The 18010-nt window shown below is 39.8% G+C and overlaps 1 protein-coding gene across 1 annotated transcript in view; it reads right to left on the minus strand.

Moving 5' to 3' along the window:
• The window catches only part of LOC121305084 (protein mono-ADP-ribosyltransferase PARP4-like), a 69652-nt gene that overhangs the window by 17452 nt on the left and 34190 nt on the right, over positions 1-18010 (minus strand). Inside the window, exons 13-22 of the mRNA XM_041236615.1 lie at positions 11798-11981; positions 11274-11338; positions 10988-11175; positions 10738-10837; positions 9965-10135; positions 9090-9170; positions 8624-8704; positions 7214-7309; positions 5236-5358; positions 5109-5147 (exon numbers count right to left, since the gene is read on the minus strand). Of these exons, the coding sequence (XP_041092549.1) occupies positions 5109-5147; positions 5236-5358; positions 7214-7309; positions 8624-8704; positions 9090-9170; positions 9965-10135; positions 10738-10837; positions 10988-11175; positions 11274-11338; positions 11798-11981 (1128 nt within the window). The remainder of the gene's footprint in view (positions 1-5108; positions 5148-5235; positions 5359-7213; positions 7310-8623; positions 8705-9089; positions 9171-9964; positions 10136-10737; positions 10838-10987; positions 11176-11273; positions 11339-11797; positions 11982-18010) is intronic.

Consider the following 18010-nt stretch of genomic DNA (forward strand, 5'->3'; position numbering starts at 1 on the left):
CGGTAGGGATGCTGTTCTCAGGATGATGTGTGGTGTTAGGCTTGCGCCAAACATAGCGTTTAGCATTGGGGAAACACAGCAGCAACTCAAAGTCAAACAGCCACATGTATTTTTCTGATAACAAACAAGCTGAAACTCAGAGCAGCTGATTCAAAGGGGGGAGCCAACAGCACAGCAGAACAACGTAGTTAGACGAGGCAGTCTTCCCAGCGACAGCGAGTGGGAGAAGTACAGGCGTGGAAAAGTACAGAGCAGTTTAGAAGCAGTTTGAAAGCAGGTTGACGGCTGCAGAAGAAACTAAACTTCAAAAAAAAAAAAAAAACCCTCAACATGGTCTTCAAGCCAGTAATCTGTGACACCTGCTTGATGTGGGAAATCCGAGAAAACCCAGCGGAGCTAAACCAAGTGTGCGTAAAGTGCCGCGCGATCCAGGATTTGCATAAACTAGTAAGTATGCTAGAAATGGAGCTGGAAGAAGTGAGACAGCAACAGGATCTTGAGGAACTGGCACACCCACAATTCATGGAAGTCTGCATCACCCCAAACAGACTGAAAGCCACCAGGGAGATAGAAGGTCAGAACAGCTGGGGTCAGGTAGGCAGAAGCAGGGAAAAAAAGAAACTTCCTCAAACACAACCACCAGAAATCAAAACAACCAACAGATTTGAGTCACTTCAGAATTTTGATGAGCAGAACCAACAACAAGAGAATGAAAGGAACAACATCCAGGACCCTATTGACAGTGGTGACCAGACAGCAAAAAGAAGGGAGGTCATGATTGTTGGGGACTCCATATTGAGAAACACAGCAAGTTCAATTCGCAGTTTGGACCCCCTTACTACAACAGTGTGCTGCCTTCTGGGAGCCTCGGTCAAGCACATCACTGAGAATGTGGACAGGCTCCTAGAACGAACAGGAGTTGTCCACATCGGTACAAACAACATTGGAAGAGATAGACCGAAATCCCTGAAAAACAAATTCAGAGAGCTAGGAAGGAAATTAAGAGAGAAAACCAAAACTGTGGTATTTTCTGGTATACTACCGGCACCTTGCAAAGGACCATTTGGACAGCTGAAAATAATTAATCAAAACGCATGGCTGAAGACGTGGTGCACACGGGAAGGCTTCACCTATCTTGATCATTGGACCACATTCTACAACGAGGACTATCTGTATAGACGGGACGCAATGCACTTAAATAACAAGGGAACCAGTCTACTTGGAGAAAAGATCCTCGAGCAGGTTCAGAAGCATTTAATCTAGAAAGGAAGGGGGGAGAAATCAACAAAAAAACAGAAGGGAGACCGCATCAAAACAAGAACAACAACTCAGGTAAGACAACCATTAAATGCTAGAAGTATCAGATACAAAATTCTAGAACTTGAAGCTACTGCACTAACAAGTATCTATGATGTGATAGGTGTTACAGAAACGTGGTTGTCTGAGAGTGATGGGGACGAATATAATATTTGTGGGTATACACTGTATAGGAAAGACAAGCAGGACAGAAGAGGAGGAGGGGTAGCGCTATACATAAGAAACAGTCTTGAAGCCCAGGTGTTAAACCTGGACAAAGAAAATAAAGCTGAATCAATATGGGTCAGAATAACGGACAAAAATTCAAAGGGCATAATAATAGGAGCATGCTATAGACCGCCAGATTCAGACGGTGAGCAAAATAATCTGTTATACAATGACATTAGAAATGCGTGTAGCAAAGGAGAAGCCATACTAATGGGGGATTTCAACTTCCCCCATATAAAATGGGAAAATCCGGTGGGTAGCATGAAGGATGAAATTGAAATGGTGGAAATGACTGCTTCCTAACACAATTTGTCAAGGCACCGACTAGAGGGGAGGCATGCCTTGATTTAGTCTTTTCAAATAACGCAGACAAAATAACTAAAACAGAGGTCAGAGAACCACTGGCAAACTCAGACCACAACATGGTCTCATTTGAAGTGTTTTTTAAAACCCCAAAAGTAAAGACTAAAGCTAAGGTTTACAGTTTTAGAAAAGCAAACTATGAAGGTATGAAACAGAGACTAACGGAAGTAGATTGGAGTAAAATAGAGAAAACACCCACAGAAGAAGGATGGTTGTTCTTCAAAAATGTAGTACTAGAGGCGCAAAACAATTACATCCCTAAAGTAGACAAATCTAAATGTAAAACTAAATTGCCAAAATGGTTTAATAGATCAATTAAAAAAAATATTCAGTGAAAAAAGGCACTTTACAGAGCATTAAAAAAGGACCAAAAAGAAAGTACGCAGAAAGAGTACACAGAACTGCAAACGCAAGTCAAAAAGGAAGTTAGAAAGGCCAGAGAGAAATAGAAATGAACATTGCTAAGGGAGCTAAAACCAAGTCCAAAATGTTTTTCCAATATTACAACAGCAAGAGAACATTCAAAGAGGAGATTAAATGTTTAAGAGATACAAATGGCAAAATCGTAGATGAAGAAAAAAAATAGCAAATATATTAAATGATTACTTTTCACAAGTTTTTACAAAGGAAGATACTGACAACATGCCCCACATGTCATCCAGTTCCTATCCAGTTTTAAATAAATTTAGCATACCTGAGGCAGAAGTGTTAAAGGGACTAGGAGCTCTTAAAATAAACAAATCCCCTGGGCCAGATGAGGTCCTCCCAGTAGTACACAAAGAAATGAAAGAAGTAATTTACAAACCGCTAACCAAGATCATGCAGCAGTCTCTTGACAAACGTAATACCGATCCACAAAAAGGGAAACAAAACTGAACCAGGTAACTACAGACCAGTAAGCCTGACTTCTATTATATGCAAACTTATGGAAACTATAATAAGATCCAAAATGGAAAATTACCTATATGGTAACAGGGTCCTGGGAGACAGTCAACGTGGTTTTAGGAAAGGGAGATCATGTCTAACTAGCTTGCTTGATTTTTTTGAGGATGCAACATCGATAATGGATAATTGCAAAGCATATGACATGGTTTATTTAGATTTCCAGAAAGCTTTTGACAAAGTCCCGCACAAAAGATTAATTCTCAAACTGAAGGCAGTTGGGATTCAAGGAAACACATGTACATGGATTAGGGAGTGGTTAACATGTAGAAAACAGAAAGTACTGATTAGAGGAAAAACCTCAGAATGGAGTGTGGTAACCAGTGGTGTACCACAGGGATCAGTATTAGGTCCTCTGCTACTCCTAATCTACATTAATGATGTAGATTCTGGTATAGTAAGCAAACTTGTTAAATTTGCAGACGACACAAAAGTAGGAGGAGTGGCAAACACTTTTGTAGCAGCAAAGGTCATTCAAAATGATCTAGACAAGATTCAGAACTGGGCAGACACATGGCAAATGACATTTAATAGAGAAAAGTGTAAGGTACTGCACGCAAGAAATAAAAATGTACATTATAAATATCATATGGGAGATACTGAAATTGGAGAAGGAATCTATGAAAAAGACCTAGGAGTTTTTGTTGACTCAGAAATGTCTTCATCTAGACAATGTGGGGAAGCTATAAAAAAGGCTAACAAGATGCTCGGATACATTGTGAAAAGTGTTGAATTTAAATCAAGGGAAGTAATGTTAAAACTGTACAATGCACTAGTAAGACCTCATCTTGAATATTGTGTGCAGTTCTGGTCACCTAGCTATAAAAAAGATATTGCTGCTCTAGAAAGAGTGTAAAGAAGAGCGACCAGAATTATTCCGGGCTTAAAAGGCATGTCATATGCAGACAGGCTAAAAGAACTGAATCTGTTCAGTCTTGAACAAAGAAGATTACGTGGCGACCTAATTCAAGCATTCAAAATTCTAAAAGGTATTGACAGTGTCGACCCAAGGGACTTTCTCAGCCTGAAAAAAGAGACCAGGGGTCACAAATGGAGATTAGACAAAGGGGCATTCAGAACAGAAAATAGGAGGCACTTTTTTACACAGAGAATTGTGAGGGTCTGGAATCAACTCCCCAGTAATGTTGTTGAAGCTGATACCCTGGGATCCTTCAAGAAGCTGCTTGATGAGATTCTGGGATCAATAAGCTACTAACAACCAAACGAGCAAGATGGGCCGAATGGCCTCCTCTCGTTTGTAAACTTTCTTATGTTCTTAAGAACCCTATTCCGGATTTGCTTTGAATGTTCCTTCGACTTCATGATGTAGTTTTTGTTATATGTAAATGTATTAACCAACTGTGGGACCTCCCAGAGACAGATGTATCTAACACCTTAATCACACACAGGTGGACTCCATTCAACTAATTATGTGACTTCTAAAGAGAATTGGTTGCACCAGAGCTTATTTAGGTGTGTCATAGCAAAGAGGGTGAATACTTATGCAGTCAATTATTTTCTGTTTTATATTTGTAATTAATTTAGAACAATTTGTAGATTTTATTTTTCACTTTGACATTATGGACTTTTTTTGTGTTGATCAGTGGCAAAAACACCTAATTTAAATCCATTTTGATTCCATGTTTTAACACAATAAAATGTGGAAAAGTCCAAGGGAGGTGAATACTTTTGAGAGCCACTGTATATGTTCGATTTCATGCATACTGAAGGTAATTAATCTTTGACTCTAGTTTGAGTGTATTCTAAACTGCAGGTTGTTATGCACCAGTGTAGGGAAAATTGTCCTTTAAGGAACAATAGTCAGTTTAGCCTGGTGGCGGGGTGCCCCGCCTGTGTATATTTTGTGTTTTATGTTGTGTGGTTTGTTATTGTTGGTGTGTATATTTTGTGTTTTATGTTGTGTGTTATTGTTGGTGTGTATATATTAGTTCACATGCTGGAATTCAAGTGAATTATTAATTAGCAACAATTAATTAGTCCCGGCTGAGCTATGGGTATATAGAAGCACAAATCACTCACTTGGGGTTGGGTGTTTGGTGAGGAGAGAATGGGAGTCAGGAGGTAAAGAGAACTAAAAAGAATGACAATTACTATTCGTGCTGATTTCAAATCAACACGTTACTTGTTTTGGGTTTCTCTCACCATGTTTGTTTAGGGTCTGTCTGTTTTGGCCACTGTGCCGTTTTGTTTTGGTTTGTTTTGTTTTCTCTTTTAAACCTTTTATTTATAATAAATCTGCTAAGCAGCGCTTCACTCACCAAAACTGTTGTCTGTCTGATGTCACCACACAAGCCATCCTGTTAACAAGCATACATTCAAACTAGCTTCAAAGATTCGTATTAATAATAAACTACACAGTGAACTGCAGTTAAAACAATAACGCACCAAGGACCCTCCACAGTCGTCCTCTGCTCTTTCCCATGTTAAATAAGACAAGAAGTCCACATCCTCTTCTGCAATCCGTTCATCTGTAGTCACTGCATCAATCCCTTCTGTTTCATTCTCACCCTAAACAGAGAAAAGAAACTTCTAGAACTCTCTTAAAAAAAAGAGTAGAACATCCTATTGGCTGTGATCTGCAACACTGTTTACTTCAAACTTCATTAGCAAATAAGAAACAATTAAAGACTATTTAAAACAGGGGTGCCCAAAGTTTACAGAGCAGAGGACCACACAGCAAGGCTACTGTGGGACCGTGGGCCACAATGTGACTAAACTGCATGGATTGCAAATTTCAAGTATCCGTCAAGTTTTTTTAATTGTATTTCAATATTTTAGCTTAACAAGTCACTGTGACAAAGTGCCCGCCCCTGTGTATATTATCTGTTATATGTTGCGTGTGGTGTGTTAAATGTTGTTGTATAGTCATTGGTACACAGGATAGAAACGGGGCTGTGTAACACGAGTGTTTAAAATGTATATTTGTATTTAGGCACGAGCATTGCACAGCACTTCACGTGCAGGTAAAAAGTAATAATATGTGAGCACGGGGAATTGCACTTTATTAATTCACATGCAGTTGTACCGAGACTCCAATTGAATGATTGATTAGCAATCAAGTCGTGGTACAGCTGCATAAAAGCAGCATGTTTTCACCCACTCAGGGTTGGGTGTTCGGTAAGTAGGGAACGGGAGAGAGAGGCGGAGTAATAGAGCTTATTATCAATTGCTATTGCGTGCTGGTGGGACCAGCACGATACTTGTTAGTCTGTCTATCTGCTCACTGTGTTTGTCTAGTATTGTCCGTTTTTGTTTATCTATTTATTTTGGCGAATGTGCCGTGTCCTGCCTTTTGTCTGTTTAACCCTTTTATTTACAATAAACCGGCGCAAGCAAGCGTCTTCATCATTTCACTTCACTGTCCTGTCTTTGTGTTCACTCCTTCCTGGTTCTGACGTCACCCACTGGGCCATCTTTGTGACAGTCACAAACTTAAATGTAAACCATTTCTTAGTATTTACTCCCTCTGTCAATAACTTGCAAAAACAATGACCCAAGGCATTAGCAAGTATTCCTGTTGCCAGTGACAATAACACTCAATTCAATAAAATAAATTATTATTCAAATAATTTAAAATATTGCTGTTGTTGATAAGTCAATTCAACACATTTTTTTTTTTTAAAGTAACAGCAAATTCAATACATTGTCAAATTCAATTATTAGCATTTATTCGTATTGTCAGTGACTACAACAAGCTATATGCCATTGTGAAGAATATCATTACCATCTGCACGCACTGTACGTGTGGTGGACTAAAAAAAACGATTAGGCTCCTTTATATCTACAATCAACTACTGTATTGAGGCGATGGGTATTCTACATTTCTAGTAAGTTATCTCTAACTAGGATTGAGTTATTACAAATAAACAATGCTATACCCACTGCAGACTGCAAATTTCAAGTATCTTTTTCAAGTGCCTTTAATTGTGTTTCAATAATTCAGCTTAATAAATCACAAACTTAATAAATGTAAACCATTTCTTAAAGTTTTAGGTATATGTACATTAAAGTATAAGACGTGACCAGAAAGGAAGTTTAAAAGACTCATTTCTTTTTGTACTTTTTGCAGTGCAGTATTATGTTTTGTTATGCCATTAGGACTCCAACAGACAACTTTTTATTATGTTTTGTGCTTGTGAAATAGTACGTTTTGCTACGGCTGCCACACTTATATGAGAGTGTACACATTAGTGGCTACTGGACTCTTGTAATGAAAATGCAGCTCAGATAAAATACTGATTTACAAAATAGTGTTCACAGCTGTATAGAAAGGATTCAAAAAATGATATAAGTTATGTTTTTAAATTCTGCAACCCAGCAGGACGAGGACTTCCTCCTGAAGAAGTTATTATTACACACTTACCCTTTTTTCAATTGCAACAAAGCTTGTATATTGAGTCACAATGGAGTATGCCTTGCTAAGCTCAATGACAAAGGACTTCAGTTCTGCTTTTCTTACCTATAAAAATCAGAAGGCAAACCATAAACTACTGTTATACTGACACCAAAACAGGATGAAAATAAAAACTGAACAGATACAAGTAGCTACTAAAATGAGGTACAGTGCATGATTAAAAGAGGGAATATAAACACATTCTCTACAGTTTAAACTAACAGCGGTCAATCGGAATGGTGAGACGCTCTCCGAAATACTGACGGACTCCAATGATTTGAAATGCAATATTCTGAATTTGAAGTCTTTGTTTTTATTTGCAAAAAACAATAAAGTTGGTACATACCAACAGAAAACAATAGTAGTGGGCAGGCTATGTGTTTTGCTTGCAGTGATAAGTGTACACTGTAACATTTCCTATGTACATTTTTTCATTGGTGTGTGTGTGCATATATATATATATATATATATATATATATATATATATATATATATATAATATATGGTATATATATATATGGTGTGTAGTATAGTATGGTGTGTTCATGTGTAATAATAAGTTGTGTACTATAAAAAAGAAAATGAGCTAAAATCATCTAGTTTCAATTTAATATAATTTTTTATTATGTTTACAGTGTACAGTCATGTGTAAAACAATGCAGCAGAATGATTTATTGTGTGTTATTGGTAAAAAGGTATTAATCAGATCAGTTACTACTGCACTGTATATGCTTAGTGTACAGATGTCTATTCTTACATAATGTAATGTGTAGAGAACACAATGTTATTTATACACAATGAATTATACATTTAAAATAAATTGGTCTAGTTTAGCGAGGAACTGCTGTACTTGGTTTAATATGTGAAGCAAATCAAAGGAAAATGTTGATTTGTGTTGCCTCTCCAGTTCTTCTGACATGGGTTTGATGTTGTTTCTTGTTTCTTGCAGCCTCTTACACAGATCTGTGCTACTGCTCTGGAGAGATTGATCTGGGGAGGGCTATTTGTTTTATAACGTCACAAAAAAGGAGGGTAATAATTTGCATATGTCAACTAGCTCAGATATATTACTAATTTGAGAGGGGCCAAATAACATGCTAAAAAAGCAGCGGCCGCATTGCTGATGCATAAACCCCTTTATGAATCAGTAAGAAAACCAACTGCACTAAATTAGCCTTGTGCTGAATAACTAGCCCTGCGCAACACATACTCTTCATGAACATGGCCCTAACACTTGTGGGTTCATATCCAGCCGATTATGGTTTACCTGTGTGTCTGGGTACAGATCCACCAGGCTGTTACATATGGTGCAAAAGCAAATCGAATAAACAAACAAATACATAATCATAAGAGAGTTCTCAACAGTGTTCCAAGACTAGCCTCATGTTCCGTTTCATCTGTATGCAGATTTCCGTATTCATAATCTCTGATGATGGCTCTTGCTGTGAGCTTGTGAAGCATCTGCAGAACAACAAAGAGGAAAGCCACAGCAAGTCAATGTAATGTACTTGTAATGATGTCTTCTAATGAAATGTTTCATTTAAAGTACTTATCACAAAGAAAAAAATGTAAGAATTGGTAACTTACAACCAGATTAGGTATAGTCATATTTCTATGTACAATTGATTTTTCTAAATAATTTTTTCTTGTAAAGCAACAAGAACAAAAGCATCAGTTGTCAATATCAGTTGTAGATGAAGCGAGAAATACTGATTTTTCCAATGGAGTCATCTATATAAGTGAATATAAAGTGTGAGTATGTGCTAGCAGGTATGTTTTGTACTGCACAGTGCTACCCTAAGGAACTCTCTAACAAGTGCCATTAGATTCTAGATAAATCCCTTACTGTCCCTTTAGTCTTCTGGAGCTCAGTGGTTGAAACCATTGTCTGAATCTCCTGATTGTTGACCACACCAGACAGAGCGGCCTTGAGGTAAAAAAAAAAAAAAAACAACAGTGGGAGGACTTCTTTCAACGAGTACACTTAAGGGTTATATCGAAATCACACAATCAGCCTGATTTCAAACAGTACACTTAAGGTTTATATCGAAATCACATAATCAGCCTGATTTCAAACAGTACACTTAAGGTTTATATCGAAATCACATAATCAGCCTGATTTCCAAAAGGGCAGAGGGAAAAGCAGGTCGCAAAACATCTTTGCGACTCGAGATAAGTTGCAAAATGTATTTTCAAAAGTTGTAGAAGTCTTTGTGCTTTTTTGAAAATGCACTCACATTACAGCTTGTTAAGCAATTGAAATTCATTGGTTCTATTTTGCAAATAACAACTTAATTTCAAAAGGTGCAAAACACCAAAATACACTCTCTAATCAAGACACCCCCCCTCTCGTGTCTTGAAATGCGATCTACAATGGAGAATATCGAAGTGCTTAAATTTTTCTACTGGTTCACGAGAGCAAAAATCAACCGTCGTTTCAGTTAAATCAGTCATAAGCAGGAGTTGCAAAGGGCTTTACACACGTATAATTAGGTGGCAAAACTTCTTGCAACCTCTATTTTCTCTCTAAAAATGTGCCTTCTGAAAATCAGGCTGAATGTATCCAGTCAAAATGTAGCAATCAACAGAGTGTCAAGTGTCCTGCTGCATTGGTTAATATATCACAAATTTGACTGAAGAATGTAATCGAATAACATTGCCTGGCATCAAACACACAGCTGTGAAACAGTGTTGTTGAAAGGTTAGTAAAGTGAGGCTTACCTGTGTACAGTGAGGCACAAATCCGTAAACAAGAAGCTGATTGCCGCTAAATACAGAGTGCAGCTGTGCAGGGGCCTGGACAGGCTGGGAGGCATTGGGGCTGAACTGCTGCCACTTCACAGAGACAGAGCTGCAGCTCGGAGAGACCATCCGCATCACCTGCAAGGCAATCTGACACAGAAAACCAAAGGGAAACATGTAACCCTGACTGCAGCTCATACCAGGCATGAATTACAACCGTGTTTATATTACCGGACAACGTCCCTGGTCATTCTGTCACATAGGCATTATAAATAAACTCATTTCACCAGCCACCGTGGATCAGATAAGGGTTGCTTTGTCACACACAACTCCCCCAGCAATCACTGTTCAAACATTCAGATCTGCTATATAATAATAATAATAATAATAATAATAATAATAATAATAATAATAATAATAATAATAAATCTTTATTTTTAATATAGCGCACAATAAAAATTGCTGCAAAGCACTTCACATGAATAAAACATTGACAAATATTAATAAAAGAATGCAAGAAAAGCAATAAGAACAAAAGGAACACAGCACAGTAAAACAAGGCTGTGAATAAAAGGAACATCATTTTAGCATAAAAACGCTACATTATAAAAGTCTGTTTTAATCTTGTTTTAAAAGCAGTGACACTAGCTGACTATTGAGATGCCCAATGGCAATGGTACAATATGTTTTTTTTTACCTTTTAGCTTCATTGTGCTTTGGGTTGATGATGAGCCATATTCAAATAACTTTACCTTTTCTCTCCAGTTGTGTTTCGTTTTTATGTCAAAAAACTCATAAGCTCCACCTCCAGACTGTGCCAAGGATCTCAACATGTGTCGATTTGCTGTATGGCTAAATTAGGGAGATCCCATTATTCTAAGCATCATCATTCTAGGCATCAGTTTATAGACATTCTTCAGCAAGTACAGTAGAACAATAGATCAAAATATTAACAAGCAAGGAAGCGCTTCCATTGTAAGCAAACAAAATAAAAAAACTCACCCAACCCCACAAGTGAAAATCCTGGTATGATGGGCGTTCTCTTTCACGAGTCGCAGGGTCAAACCCTCACTCTGAATGTGTCCGTCCGAAATTAAAAGGATGTTACGGATGCCTTTAGAAGGAGCCAGCAAACTTAAACTGCGTAAAGGTCTCCAAAGGTCAGTGTTGCCCATTAATGGTGGTGAAAACTTAAAAAAGATAGAGATGTAAGAAGAAAGAATCAGAGCTAATAACTATTCAACACTTAGAGATGCCTGTATCGCACCCAATACAAGCAAACACTTACCATTATAAACTGCTTAGCAGCTTCCAAGACATCATCTTGTGGACAGGGGAACAATTCCTTATAGTCTGCACATTACAAAGCATTGAAACAATACATAAAGTTTGGTATTAGAGGTTAGGTAGTGAAATTCTGAAAAATACCTTTGTACTCTTGTATGTAACTTCTGGTAGCCTTGTGTTAAATGAAATGCATAAAAAGACACATACTTTAGCTCAAATACAAGACTCCCTTTGCAATGAAGTTGGAGCCATGTCATGTTTTTAGGCATAGCTGAGCTTAATTATACACACCAAACACCACTCATCTCCTGTACATTCACATAAAAACCTGGAATGGATTTAACTGCTGTGCAATTAGTGCCTTAAACTAAGCTCTGCACACTAATGGCCACCACATTGTATCTGTGATATTACTGTGAGATTTACACAAAACCTCAATAAAATGTAATAATATTTTCTTCTAAATGTAATGAAAATGATTAAGCAGGAAAAAAACAGATTCATATTTTTTAACCAACAACCTACCTGTACCAAATACAAGAACATTGATCTTGCAATGCAGAGCACTAAGCACCCGCAGAGCAATCTGTCTGGCTTCCTGCAGCACTGACCCCCTCATGGAACTGGAACTGTCCAAGAAAATCACAACCTCACAGTCCTCTGGAAAACTACCAGGAGCAAACTCTGGGCAAAACACCAACATGCAAGCCTGAAACCATAATGTTGGAAAACATAGATTGAGAATTGATCAGCAGTTTGCTACGCATGTGGACTGGCAGAGCTATACTGGTGTTCTTTTCTGAAAAGAGACTAATATTGCAGATAGCAGACTGTTTGGTTCAAATTGCATGTACTGCTAACAATTGATAGAGACATTGCATCTACAAGCTTCTTGCCCAACATTGACTGCAAGCTAACGAGATTACAATGCTGTGGACTAGAAGGGGACAGGCTCTAAAGACTTTAGAGAGATCGAAAGAGATAATGCCACTAGGATCAAAGGGGGTCTCAAGAAGATAACAAAAGGCAGATGTATGGACCTTTTGTCTCCAGAAGTGTGAAGAATGCACTGAGTTCAGAGGTTGTCACACTATACTACACACACAGACAGACACACACACACACACAATAAATTAAATGACCTTTGCAATTGGTTAATGTCAGAGAAAGAGGAGGTGGACCATCTATACAGAAGGGTATTTAATGTCATGCAAACATTGTAATGATGAGTATTCTGTTTGTCCTGTACCTGGGACCAGACTCCCTGCATATTTCAATAAACCTAACAACGGATTGAAGAAAAGGACTCTGTGCATTTTCTTGAATCTACTTAATCACCATCATTTTCTTTAAGTTACTTCACATAAGAAAAGAAAACACACTTGACCGTACTGAAAATGCATTATTTGTCAGTAAACACATGCTAATGCAATACATTAATGTTTACACCCTGTTAGCTGGACTACTTACTGTAGACAGAGGACATGTTCAAGACCCTTTAAAAACCACTCAACAGAATGTGACGACCGAAACAGAAATGTATATGTTATGGCCAAAGACTGAAAATTGGCCAACGCTGTCAATGACCGTTGCTCTTGGGCTGTAACAGCAGCATACACGTCAACCCCTAAGTGTTCATACCAGTGAGACCCCTGCTGAAAAACCTTAGGATTGATAAAAAACCATCTAGTGGTCTGGTTATTTTTGCACATGCCTGACTGCTATGCCACCGACCTAGACTTAAGGGCTATGTACACCAGGAGTGAAGCAAACGACATGAATACACCACGATTACATAAAAAAACACAACTTTAGCTAGTCATGTAAAGAAAATACTGTGCTTTTGCTCCTTTGGTGGAGATGAAATAAAATAAATAAAACAAGATTTTGATTTCCATTATAAGAGAGTAAATGTTAAACTTCATGCTGATTTGAATGCGGCTCTCGCCAAGATAAGCACCAACTAAGACGTAGCTTTGCAGTAAGCTAATGTGATCCATCTGCATTTGCGCTGTTTTCCATCTGATGATGTAGATATCCTTCTGTCTGGTGTTGATTGCTGAAGTGTAATGCTGGCTCCAGGGATCAGCTCATTTTGCCTCCCACAGCTGCGATGCTGGGTCCGGGAATCAACCCAGTGCGGTCTCCCCAGCACATCAGCATGACAACCATCTGGAATGAGCTAAGTAAGGTACATCTCTGGGGTCTGCAAGTGGGCACCTTCCATCCTCGGTGTTTCGTTGACTAGTCCACGACACCTCAAGGGGCATCACCCACCTCCATCCCCCACTCAGCTCAGCCCAGCTTACTTACCTGTACATCAGCATTGCTTTCTTTCTATTGTGCTTGAGATCCCCATCCAGAATCTTTCCATCTCCACCACAGCCAGTTGCTGTTACTTTCTGCTGCTTCAAGTTCTTCACTGTGCAATGCAACTTTTGGCCACTGAAACCAACATCTCTGAGAAACCGGGTTGTAGAGCGTACCACAAATCCTCGTCAACCCATCTCCACTGGGTAAACTCGGACTCTCCATCCTCGCTGTTCCGCTTCAGCAGCTAGTTGAGCATACCGAAGTTTCTTCATCTCATACACCTCATCCACAGCATCCTCCCATGGCACTGTTAACTCTACCATATGAACAAGGCGTGCTTATTCAGACCACAAGACAATGTCTGGTCGAAGGTTAGTGGTGGCAATCTCAGGTGGAAAAATAAGCCGTTGACCAACATCTGCCAGCATCTTCCTGTCTCTAGCAGCTTCCAGTTGTCCTGGGCGAGGCTTGGTTTTAACACCTTTTCTTGGATGGAGGAATATTGTCTTTTGTGTGTAATGCTTTGATGGAACTGGTGGCAACTTATTGGTCAGGTTACGCTTGTCTTCCAACACTAAGGCCAAACATTGCAGCACCTGGTTATGGCTCCAAGTAAACCATCCTTGGCTAAGACCCAACTTACATCCTGTCAAAATGTGCCTTAATGTTGCAGGGGATGAACACAAAGGACAGGAGGGATCCTCACCCACCCAGAGGTTTAGGTTCAGTGGTGATGGGAGCACATCATATGCTGATCTGATGAGGAAACTGATCCTGCTCTGTTCCATTGTCCATAGGTCTTGCCAGCCGATTTTGCGTTGTTCCACACTCTCCCATCTCATCCATTCTCCCTGCTTGGCCTGGGAAACGGCCTTTACACACCTGATCCTCTCCTGCTTGTGCACCTCACTGACTCCGTTGAGCCGGGGTTGCCTTGTGCCATGTAGGAGGAGCTGAACTGACACCAAAACCTCCTTTTCCATGCTGAACTTGCCCCATAATATCTCCGATTCAAAGGGCAGCCTTAGCATCTTCCACAGCTTTCTTTGCCGTCCATTTTCTTCCAGTTTTCAACACAGGTGCTGCCTCCCTTACGCATTTGTCGCGTGAATCTGCTAATGTTATTTCCAGTCGGACTTTGGCGCACTTAAACTCCTCGGTTAGAGCGGAGACTGGTAGCTGCAGTATTCCTTTACCATAAAGTCCCACTCTGCTGAAGCAGCATGGAACTCCCAACCATTTCCTGACGTATGAACTGATTAAAGCTTCCAGCTTCTCAACTGTTGTCAAGAAAACCTCGTACACAGTCAGTGGCCACAACATTCTTGGCAGTAGGTCAAACTGAGAGCATCAGAGTTTCAGTTTGCCCGGTAAAGCGCTGCTGTCTATCCTCTTCAACCCTTCCACTGCTTGTTGTCTAACTTCACCAACATGAACTGTGTCCTTTAGATCCCCATCGTGCCATCTCCCTAGACTTTTCACTGGCTTCTTGGACACTGTTGGTTTTGCCTCACCAAATAGTCTGGGTAAACCACACACTAAAAAAAAAATGACGGTGAATATTTCTATGTGATCTGGATTAACATGGATATTATTCAAAAAGATTACATGTACACATATTTCTTTGTAAATACTGAGAATGAGTTTAATTGATGAAGAAAGCAAAAGCACATGTGAAAATAAATTGGACCTGACGCGCCTGACAGGCGCTGAATAAATGGACCGCAAAGGGTTAAAGTTTACACTACTACTTATTTAATTTGTATATTTTTTATAATAAATGTTGTAAACTAAATAAATAGCACAGAATCCAAGGACGTTTATACACACTTGTATTTTTCCGTACTTGTTTTGTAAGATTAACGGACAGTTTGTTTTTAGGAAAAAAAAAGAAATACAGTGCAAGCATGAGAGCTTCATAAGTACTATATGTCCCAGTTTCAACTTAAATGTGTTTAAACACGGTAATGTAAAAACAACAAGAAAACAAAACCGCAGTGTTGTAGGTTTTCTTTTTTTAGTTTCTATAAAATTTATCCCAGCATAATTCATGATAACATCACCAGGATCACTTAAAGTATCTAGAATGTTCACCCAGTGTTTGCGAGTCAAACTGCATTATGGGGGAAATGGAAACCACTACCATACTTGTGTTATAACCGATTCCACACTATAACAGGTCGCATTATAACAGGTATGACACTGTATTTTGTGCAAATAAGGTATATCTGGGACAGTAAATGACATCACGGCACCATTGTGACATCAGGCATGAAAAACAGTTGCTGTTTACTTTTTATTTTTTTGTAGTCACCAATTATTTTTTGCATTTTCTCACAATTTAGAATATCCAATTATTTTTAGGCTCAGCTCACCGCTACCACTCCCGCAGTAACTCGTGAGCAGCGAAGACGAACACACTCTGTCCTCCGAAGCTTGTGCCGTCATCCGACCGCTTCTTTTCACACTGCAGACTCACCATGCAGCCACCTCAGAGCTACAGCATCGGAGGACAACGCAGCTGTGGGCAGCTTACAGGCAAGCCCGCAGGCTGGTGCGCGGCGAGCCGAGGACACCCTGGCCGACCTTTAACTAGTGACCCTCCCGGGTTCTGCATATCTTCAGCAGCAATATGCCACATAAATTAAAGTGTCATATTTAAAAAAATAAATATAATAATTGATTCAGCAAAACACAATTGACATAAATTCGATTATTATTTCATAGTATTTCATCAACAGTATACCACAAACTCATACAACAGAAACTGTCAACAGTGAAAACACTTTGACATAATGTAATTAAAATATCTGATAAAAAATCTGAGATTCATATTAAAGAACACAAATGGACTCATTGAGACCAATTGGTTCTAATGTTCGGAGGGTAAATACCCAGTATGCTTCTCTCTGTAGTAACACAAGTATCAAATTCCCACCTCAAGCTGGTCGAGTTACTTTCTCCACCCTCATATCACAATGACTGTGTTGATGATCCGTGACCAACTCTTTTTTTTCTATAGTGTTTGGCTCTTGCACATTCTTGGTTTCAGTTCCTAATTGCTGCTTTATGTTCAGACTCATTAAAATTACCATCCGGTGGATTAGAAAACCATGTAATTGCTGTGTCCGCTTTTGGACTAAATGAATGAAACAATTAGTCTAATGTTTTGTGCACGTTTAAAAGCAATATGGGGCAGTTGATCTGTTATTGAATTCAAGGAATTATCACATTTTAGTACCTGCCAATGTTTGAAAAATATGACCTTTATATCGTTCGAAAAATAATTAAATTCAAAGGTAAAACACATAGTTAGATACTGTCAACAGTGAAAACACTTTGACATAATGTAAGCAATATCTGGGCGGCGCTCAGGGATTCATATTAAAGAACACACAGGGACTCAAAGACCAATTGGTTCGCTGTGGGGAGGGTAAATGCCCAGTATGCTTCTCTCTGTAGTAACACAAGTATCAAATTCCCACCTCAAGCTGGTCGAGTTACTTTCTCCACCCTCATATCACAATGACTGTGTTGATGATCCGTGACCAACTCTTTTTTTTCTATAGTGTTTGGCTCTTGCACATTCTTGGTTTCAGTTCCTAATTGCTGCTTTATGTTCAGACTCATTAAAATTACCATCCGGTGGATTAGAAAACCATGTAATTGCTGTGTCCGCTTTTGGACTAAATGAATGAAACAATTAGTCTAATGTTTTGTGCACGTTTAAAAGCAATATGGGGCAGTTGATCTGTTATTGAATTCAAGGAATTATCACATTTTAGTACCTGCCAATGTTTGAAAAATATGACCTTTATATCGTTCGAAAAATAATTAAATTCAAAGGTAAAACACATAGTTAGATACCTTTTAGTGTTTAACTTTCTTTTTAAGCAAAGCGGGGCGGCGCTGCAGGGAGCGATGCGGAGCGGCACACAGGGAGCAAAGCGGGACGGCGCTGTGGGGAGCGATGCGGGGTGGCACGCAGGGAGAAAAGTGGGGCAATGCTGCGGAGAGCGATGCGGAGCTGCACGCAGAGAGCAAAGCGGGGCGGCGCTGCGGAGCAGAGCTGAGGGGAGCAAAGCGGGGCGGCATTGCGGAGCGGAGCTGCGGGGAGCAAAGCGGGCCGGCGCTGCGGGGAGTGATGCAGGGTGGCGCGGGGGGAGCAAAGTGGGGCGGCGTTGCGGGGAGCGATGCGGAGCGGCATGCAGGGAGCAAAGTGGGACGGCGCTGCGGGGAGCGATGCAGGGGGAGCGGCATGCAGGGAGCAAAGCGGGAGCGGCACGGCACGCAGGGAGCAAAGGGGAGCGATGTGGAGCGGCATGCAGGGGTGCAAAGCGGGACGGCGATGGGGGTTCTTATATTGGCAGGGAGCAAAGTGGGACGGCGCTGCGGGGAGCGATGCGGAGCGGCACGCAGGGAGCA

The sequence above is a fragment of the Polyodon spathula genome, chromosome 41, assembly GCF_017654505.1.
Source record: "Polyodon spathula isolate WHYD16114869_AA chromosome 41, ASM1765450v1, whole genome shotgun sequence".
Classification (NCBI taxonomy): domain Eukaryota; kingdom Metazoa; phylum Chordata; class Actinopteri; order Acipenseriformes; family Polyodontidae; genus Polyodon; species Polyodon spathula.